General features: G+C 59.0%; 2 protein-coding genes across 3 annotated transcripts in view; both read right to left on the bottom strand.

Annotated features, from left to right (window-relative positions):
- Positions 1-423, bottom strand: part of LOC102771534 (sodium-dependent phosphate transport protein 1) — an 8693-nt gene extending 8270 nt beyond the window's left edge. The window contains exon 1 of one of the 2 annotated variants that reach the window (XM_006762907.2): positions 283-423. The gene's annotated coding sequence lies outside the window, so the exon portion shown is untranslated. The other variant, XM_006762905.2, reaches the window with a different exon arrangement.
- A 1977-nt stretch (positions 424-2400) lies between these two features.
- LOC102751710 (sodium-dependent phosphate transport protein 3) overlaps positions 2401-8470 on the bottom strand; it is a 14221-nt gene continuing 8151 nt past the window's right edge. The window contains exons 6-12 of the mRNA XM_015563503.1: positions 7870-7956; positions 7677-7777; positions 6454-6615; positions 5669-5801; positions 5440-5587; positions 4183-4273; positions 2401-2899 (exon numbers count right to left, since the gene is read on the bottom strand). Of these exons, the coding sequence (XP_015418989.1) occupies positions 2765-2899; positions 4183-4273; positions 5440-5587; positions 5669-5801; positions 6454-6615; positions 7677-7777; positions 7870-7956 (857 nt within the window). The 3' untranslated portion in view covers positions 2401-2764. The remainder of the gene's footprint in view (positions 2900-4182; positions 4274-5439; positions 5588-5668; positions 5802-6453; positions 6616-7676; positions 7778-7869; positions 7957-8470) is intronic.

The following is an 8470-nucleotide window of genomic DNA, read 5'->3' as shown; positions in this document are numbered from 1 at the left end:
GCACTTTCCCTTGTGAAAATCTGTGAAAATAGATTTCCCCAGCAAACCGTCCCCAGATGGATCGGAAGTACCTTCCTGGGACCGGTGATGGGGAGGCCCTTCCGGCCGGTTCTCAGCTCACTCCATGGGCAGCAGGAGAGGACGACGGGCCTGGCTCAGGACAGAAGGCCTCCTCCCTCCCGTGAGGGTGTCCTCCCAGCTCTACGCCCTGCAAAGCCTTCACCCAATCCTTTGACCTCATGATCACAAAGTTAAAAACTTAATTTTTAACTTCACGTTCACCTTTGCCTTGAATCTTCAGGGGAGGAATGTGGGCCTTAAAACCATCCATGGCCCGGCCGTGGTTGACTGAGCAACGACCTAGGAACCAGGAGGTCACAGTTTGATTTCCGGTCAGAACACATGCCGGGCCCGGGCTCCATCCCCAGGAGGGGGCGTGTGGGAGGCAGCCGCCCCATGATTCCCTCTCATCACTGACGCTTCTCTCTCTCCCCGTTCTTTTCTGAAATCAACACAAATGTATTTAGAAATAAGGTGTGAGCAGGGCCTCGTAGGCGGCCAGCTGACTGCCCGGGAGGCTTCTCAGGCTTCCTGGGGCGGAGTGTGAGCGCCGGAGCCGCCAGGGGGGAGACAGAGCGCCCGGGAGTCAGGGCCTGGGCACCGGGGCCTGCGGGGAGTCCCGGGTGGGGGAGTGAAGGCCGAGATGAGAGGACGACAAGCTAGGGAGGTACAAGTCTGGGGAGAGGGGGTGGGGCTCACAGGGAGCCAGCAGAACCCAGGGCAGCGGGAAATGTGAATCTGAGTGGGCAGGGGAGGGGCCGCGGACGGTGACCCCGACCTGCTGAGCCAGCGGCAGGCACGTGGTGCCCAGGCTGATCCTGGAAAACACGTTGGCGAGAGGAGGAGGGAGGCCAGGCCCAGAGCAGGGAGTTTCCGTGGTAACGTCAGCAGGAGGACCGGCCTTAGCAGGGGGCCAGGGTCCCGTCCGGCACCAGGGACTCTGGGGACCCAGGAGGCCTGGCCATGGGGGGTCCAGGTGCAGAGTCCGGGCACCTCCAGAAAGGGGGGGCCACGGTGCACGGAGGGCGGGCCCTGCCCGGTTGCTGCTGCGTTTAATCAGAGCCTGTGATCAGCTCATCAGCGATTTTAGGGGAGAGGTGGGGCCGTCTGCAGGATGGTGGGGTGAGCTCAGACTCCTCCCGCAATCCTCTGCACACCTGGGGGCGCCGCAGCCCTGGGTGTTTTGTGGCCTGTTGTGGGGTTTTTTTGTTGCTGTTGTTTTTAAATATATTTTTATTTATTTCAGAGAGGAGGGGAGAGGGAGAGAGAGATGGAAACATCCATGATGAGCGAGAATCACTGATCAGCTGCCTCCTGCATGCCTCCCACTGGGGATTAAGCCCGCAACCCGGGCCTGTGCCCTGACTGGGAATTGAACCCAGGACCCTTCAGTCCGCAGGCCGACGCTCTATCCACTGAGCCACACCAGCTCGGGCCCCCGTTGTGTTTTGAAAGCTTTTTGTTAATTAGGCTCCGAACCCTCATGTGAAGTCCGAGGCCAAGTGACCACCCGTGTTGTAACCGGAGGAAGGCTGGCGTTGGGGTGCAGGTGTCCGACCCCCGCTGTCGGCTGTTTCTCTGCGAGGCCTCTGCACTCCGGGGGCCACTCCGAGGGCCCGCGGCCCCCGCATGGGCTCAAAAATCAAAAGCCAGCGGCTTCCACAGTGGTGTCCGCTGGGCCTTCCTCAGACCCTCGCGGACTCCATTCCCGAAAGACCCGCTTCACCTCCTTCCTGCTCGCAGGCGCCCGCTTTCCGGTCCCGCCTTCTCTCTCCGCTCTGCACTCCTTCACCTCGGCCGGGGGTCTTCTGGTCGTGTCCTGGTCGTGTCCTGGTCGTGTCCTGGTCGCCACTCCTGGGATGCAGCCAGGAGGAGCAACCCCTGTGTCGCCTGATGGGAGGATCCCAAATAACTGGAACAGGGTCTCTTTCATTTTAGCGTCCGAGTTTTAATAGACGGGAACCCCATGAATAAACACCCAGGTTTCACAATCTATAGCCCGACAGGCCTGCTCCTGCTGGGGTTACGGTTTCACGCGCTGCCCTGGGTGCGGCTCAGTGACATGGGCACGGGTCCCGGCAGATCTCACCCCTGGAAGAACTAACCAGTCATTATTCCCACAGGGAGGCTTATTCGCCTGGCACTGTCCCAGAGGGAAAGTCAAAGGCAACGAGAAGTGCCCGGCCCGTGGCTCCGTGGTTGAGCATCGACCTAGGAACCAGGAGGTCAGGGTTCGATTCCCCGTCAGGGCACAGGCCCGGGTTGTGGGCTCGATCCCTGTGTGGGGCGTGCAGGAGGCAGCCGATCCATGATTCTCTCTCATCGATGATGTTTCCATCTCCCTCTCCCTCTGCCTTCCTCTCTGAAACCAATAAAAATACATTAAAACAAACCAAAACAGAAAACAAAGGCAGGGGAATTGGCGTTACAAGCGTGTCCAGCTGTTGCCAGCCCGGCTGGGTGAGAGCCCCGGGGAGTGTCTAAGACTCACTGATGTCGGGGTGCTCCCCAGACCCATGCGTTCGGGCTCTTGGAGCGGCGCCCACACATCCGCATGTTTCAGAGGCTTCCCAGGAAAGTCTGACTCACACTCGGAGGTGTGACCTGCGGAGCCGGCCGTGAAGAACGTGAAGAGTGAAGATGAGTAAGAAAACGCTGAGAAGCAGGTGGCCCGCATCCCACATCGACGTCTGCGCCGGGGCCCTCAGAGGCGCGTGAGGGGCCTTTCTTTGGCCCAGTCCTGGAGCTCCGCCCGCCCGAACGTGAGGTAGAACACCAGGCCGAACAGGTTGACGGCGGCAGCCAGGAAGAAGACGTGCCTCCACCCGGACGCGGAGTCCTGGGGAGAAAGCCAGGGTCGTGCTCAGGGTCCCCTCCCCACCAGGGCCGGAAGCCCTCCGTGCTGGGGTGACACGCTGACCCCAGAGAGCACAGGGCATCCCCTGCCACGGCCACGTGTCTTGGGTTATCGGAGAAGGTTTCATGAATCTTGGAAGGAAAACGACTCTGTTTTCCTTTAAACCAGAATTAATTCACCGACGTGAATGTTTTTCTGGATTTCGGATCTCAATAGTCATGAACATGCCCTACTCCTCATAGAAAATTATGCTTAAAAGGACATCATTAAGATTTCATCCTCATGCCCGGCCGGCGGGGCTCAGTGGTTGAGCATCAACCTATGAGCCAGGAGGTCACGGTTGGATTCCCGGTCAGGGCACAGGCCCGGGTTGCAGGCTGGCTCCCTAGTGCAGGAGACAGCTGGTCCATGATTCTCTCTCATCACTGATGTTTCTGTCTCTTCCTCCCTCTCCCTTCCTCTCTGACATCGATAAAAATATATTTTTTTTAAAAAGAAAATGTTTGTGTACGTTGACTCTCGTCCTCCCATCCAGTCTGGGTTCCGCCCACGTCCTGTGGAGCCAGCCTCCTGCCCCGCCCCCTGCGTGTCCGCCAGGACGAACCTCTTTAAACCGGCCTTCCTGAGCGGCCTCTTCCTCACCATCCCTCGCCCGTCTTCCTCTCCTACCTTGAAATCTGCCCTTCATGCCCTAGCTGGTGTGGCTCAGTGGCTAGAGCCTTGGCCTGAGGACTGAAAGGTCCCGGGTTCGGTTCCAGTCAAGGGCACATATCTCAGTTGCAGGCTCCGGGCTCTGGTCAGGGGTGTGTGGGAGGCAACCAATTGAGTGTCTCTCACATCGGGGTGTCTCTCTGTCTCTCCCCCGCCTTCCACTCTCTCTGAAAACCAATGGGAACAATGTCCTCGGCTGAGGGTTGAAAAAGAAAAAGAAACCTGCCCTTCACGCTGGCGTCACCGCGAACCTCCACCTGCGTCTGCATCTCTCGGAACTCACCCTGAGCCGCTTTTCTCTGCCCGAACCGCTCGTTTCCATCAACCTGACGTCATTCATTTTTAGAAATTTGTCTCTTACTCCCCCCCTTCAACCCCCCAGGGAACCTGAGCTCTCGGAGCCCATGGACGGTCCTGCTCGGAGCAGAGCAGCGTGTCAGCATCCGTGCCCGCCTTGCCCTCAGACCACACAGTCCCGGAGTGCAGAGGCCCTACTGTGCGCCCCCCGGGCCCAAAACAGCACCTGCCGCTCGCACACACTCAGCGCTGCCCACCTGGCTGATGAGGAACCCGGTGGCCGTGGAGGAGATGATGCCCGCGAGGAGCCCGAATCCCCGGGAGATGCCCATGAGGAAGCTGGCGTACCTGCGGAGAGGACGGCACGGGCTGGACGCCAGCGCACATGGCGGCCTTTCCTCGGGCGGAAAGACGGCTTTCCCGCCACTCAGCTCCGAGCGGGCGGTGTCTCACTCGCCCCAAGACATTTGGGGCCACATACACCTGTGCCAGCCCTGACGCCACCAGAACCAGAAGCAGGGAGCCACGCTGTCCCCGGGGCCCAGGTGCCTGCCTGGCGGTGTGCGGAGGGGACAGGACAATCAGCTCCAGACAGAACGCCTGGGTTCAGACCTGGCTCTGCCTTGGTGTGGCTTCAGGCACGTCGCCTGACCGTCTGTGCCCCAAGAGGGCCGCCTGCCTCGTGGGGCTGTGAGGACTGGGCGTGGGGGGCATGAGGAGCTCCCAGGCCCGGCCGGCATGGCTCAGGGCTGAGCGTTGACCTATGAACCAGGAGCTCACAGTTCGATTCCTGGCCAAAACAGTCAGGGCACAGGCCCAAGTTCCGGCTCCATCCCCAGTGTGGGGGGTGCAGGAGGCAGCTGGTCAATGATTCTCTCTCATCTTTAATGCTTCTCTCTCTCTCCCTCTCCCTTCCTCTCTGAAGTCAATCAAAATATAAAAATAAAAAAAATAAAACTGCCTTTGCCCGCCTGGCGTGGCTCATTGGTTGAGCATCCAACTACGAACCAGGGGGTCAGGGTTCGATTCCCGATAAAGGCGCACGCCCGGGTTTCTGGCTTGATCCCTGATAGGGGTCAGGCAGGAGGCAGCCAATCAGTGATGTTCCTCTCTCATCAATGTTTCTTTCTCTCTCTCCCTCTCTCTTCTTCTCTCTCTAAAAAATAATCAATAAAAACATACAGTGGGGCCTTGACTTACAAGTGTCCCGACTAACGAGATTTTCGAGATACGAGCCGTCTCTCAGCCGATTTTTTGCTTTGAGTTCCGAGCTAAAATTCGGGTTATGAGCCAGCTTCAGATACCCCACCGCTAGTTGGCGCAGTGAACATCACAGTGATTTGACATACGAGTAATTTGAGTTACGAGCTCCGTCACGGAACGAATTAAACTCGTAAGTCAAGGCCCCACTGTAGTTCAAAACAAACAAACAAAAACCCGCCTCATGACAGGACGGAGGCCCGACGCCCCTGCAGCGAGCGGCCTGGAGGCGGAGCCAGCAGGTAAGGTCTCACCTGGGGGCGATGTCCAAGGTGTTGATGATGAACCCCGAGTCGCACAGGTTGCTGGTCCCGGGAATGAGGATCAGCAGAACCACGGTGGTCACGTAACTGGAAGCCACGAAGGGCAGGGCCACGGCGCAGAGCGACGGGAGCAGGAGGCCTGGGCGGGGCGGATGGTCAGGACCCACTCAGACCAGACGCGGAGCGGGGTGGGTCCCCCGAGCCCGGGGCCTGTCCTTACCCAGGGCTGAGAAGAGCTTCCGGACGGTGAGGAGCCTCAGGAGGTCCCGGGACAGAAGGAAGTCGGCCAGCTGGCCCCCCAGGACCGTGCAGGTGGAGGCAGCCACGAAGGGCAGGGCGGACAGGACCCCGCTCTGCAGGCAGGAAGCCAACGGGTGAGACCGCGTCCCAGGGACGGCAGCCCCTCCGGACACTGAGCCGTTTTAGGGGAACTAGTGTCACCGTCTCAGGGGAGAGGCCGGGCACCTGCCTCACCCAGGGATAATTTTCCACTGATTTTTAGGGAGAGAGGGAGAGATAGAGAGAGACATCGATGGGTTGCCTCCTGCACGCGCCCAGACCAGGGCCTGGGCTGGGGAAGAGCCTGCAACCAAGGTATGTGCCCTTGACAGGGTTCGAACCCGGGACCCTGTGGTCCGCAGGCTGATGCTCTAGTCACTGAGGCAAACCGGTGAGGGCACAGTATAAATCCCTGAGAGAACTTGAAGAATTACGAATGAGGTGTGAGAGAAAAACAAAATAAACAAAACAAACAAACAACCCCCCAAAAGAATGAGGTGTGGTCGGGTAGCCTAGCGGTTAGGGGCACCGACCGCAGCGCCCTGTCCCTGAGCAGCCCTGTGATCCGGGGCGTCCTCTCACCTCTGCGTGTCCCGTCCCCACGCCCGTCCCCTGGGGTCCTTAGGGTGCCTCTCAAGGTCGCCTCCAGGGTTGACAGGTGCGTGCAAAGCCAGGCGGGACAGGGAGCCAGCCCTCCCGCCCCCCTCGCTCCCGCGGGCAGCGCACCTCCCTGATGCTGACGTGCAGCACGGAGCTGATGTAGGTGGGCAGGTACGTGACGATGACGGTGCAGAGCCAGAAGTGGCTGAAGAACCCCGAGAAGATGGCCCACAGGGGCAGGCAGCGGGCCATGGCCTTGAGGGGGACGGAGCGTCGAGGGGACGTGGGCTGAGAGGACACAGCGCATCCACGTGGGTATTCGGACGTCAGAGGGCCCCTCCTGGGAGCACCCACCCACCTCTGCGGGGGCCCCGGGGGAGGGGTGCAGGTGCTGGGGGCCCCACTCACCTCTGCAGGGTGGGGGCGGGGGAGGGGTGCAGGTGCTGGGAGCCCCACTCCCCTCTGCAGGCTGGGGACTTCTGCGAAGCTCTTTCCGGACTCTTTCACTCAGTTCACATTCATAGGGATTCCTATATGCAGGCTGCACATAGATACATGCACACGCACACACATACACATGCACATGCACACACCTGTACACACATGCACACACACATGCACGTGCACACACACCTGTACACACATACATACACACACACATGCACGTGCACACACACCTGTACACACATACACACGCACACACGTGCACGTGCACACATGCATACATGCACACACACCTGCACACACGTGCACACATGCACATATGTGCACACACATACACACGCGCACACATGCCAATTCATGGTTATTCCATCCCAAGGACGTCAGCGTTCCCACCTCATGTCAATTTTTTAAAATATTTTAAAATTGATTTTAGAGAGAGGAAGGGAGGAGAGAGAAACATCCATGAGAGAAGCATCCATCAGCTGCCTCCTGCACGCCCCGACTGGGGATGTGCCTGCAACCAAGGCCCATGCCCTTGACCGAAATCAAACCCGGGATCCTTCAGTCCACGGGCCAGTGCTCTATCCACTGAGCCAAACTGGCTATGGCTCTATCAATTCTTGTACAAATCTCCTTTTTTAAATTAATTAATTTGTTATAAATATATTTTTATTGATTTTAGAAAGAGAGAGAGGGAGAGAGGAATAGAAGCATCAATGATGAGAGAGAATCATGGATCAGCTGCCTCCTACATGTTCCCTACTGGGGATTGAGTCCTCAACTGGGGCCTGTGCTCGGATGGGGAATCCAACCGTGACCTCCTGATTCATAGGTTGATGCTCAACCCCTGAGCCACGCCGGCCGGGCTCTACAAATCCCCTTTGAGCTACAGCTGTCCAGCTAACCTCCCTCCAGTAGCGACGGCCATCGGTCACCCTCTGCAGACACCTGAGCACGGCCCCCTCCTGGACGAGACGAAGACACCGCCCCCTCCCGTTCCCGCCACCTTCCAGGTAACGGAGGACCGGGCCTGTCCCGCGGGAGGAAGGTGGCAGGACGCTGGGATGTGGCCGCATCGAGGGTGAGTGACTCACTCACCGAAGATGTAGAAGATGAAGGGCCAGCCCAGGGCCTGAGAGATGAGCCCCCCGACGCAGAGGATGAGGGAGGACCCCAGCGCGGCCCCTGAGGAGAAGGCGGAGGGAGACACGTGTGAACCCGGGGGAGCCGAGGCCCGGCTGCCCTGGACGGCGCCCCAGCAGTGGGGTGGCCAGCGCGGAGTGGCTGGGTGAGGAGAGATCTGCCCAGTGAAGTCACGGGAAGGAACGAGGATCCATCTTCATCATAACAATAACCCCGTGGCTCCAGCCTGGCCAAATCCACAGCCCACCTCCTTTCCTGTTTTTTGGTCTTTAAATATATTTGTATTGACTTCAGAGAGGAAGGGAGAGGGAGAGAGAAAGAAACACCAATGGTGAGCGAGAGTCATGGATCGGCTGTGTCCCGCACGCCCCACACTGGGGACCGAGCCCACAACCCCGACCTGTGCCCCGACCTGAATCGAACCGTGACCTCCTGTTCACAAGTTGATGCTCAGCCATTGAGCCACGCCCACCAGGCTCACCTTCTTTCCTTATAACCAGAGGTGCCTGCTGGCAGGGAGCACCAGGAGGTTGGGGACAGAAGAGGGAAGACAGAC

The sequence above is a fragment of the Myotis davidii genome, unplaced genomic scaffold (genome assembly GCF_000327345.1).
Source record: "Myotis davidii unplaced genomic scaffold, ASM32734v1 scaffold217, whole genome shotgun sequence".
In the NCBI taxonomy this organism is placed as follows: Eukaryota; Metazoa; Chordata; class Mammalia; order Chiroptera; family Vespertilionidae; genus Myotis; species Myotis davidii.
This window is presented reverse-complemented; position numbering and strand designations above follow the sequence as displayed.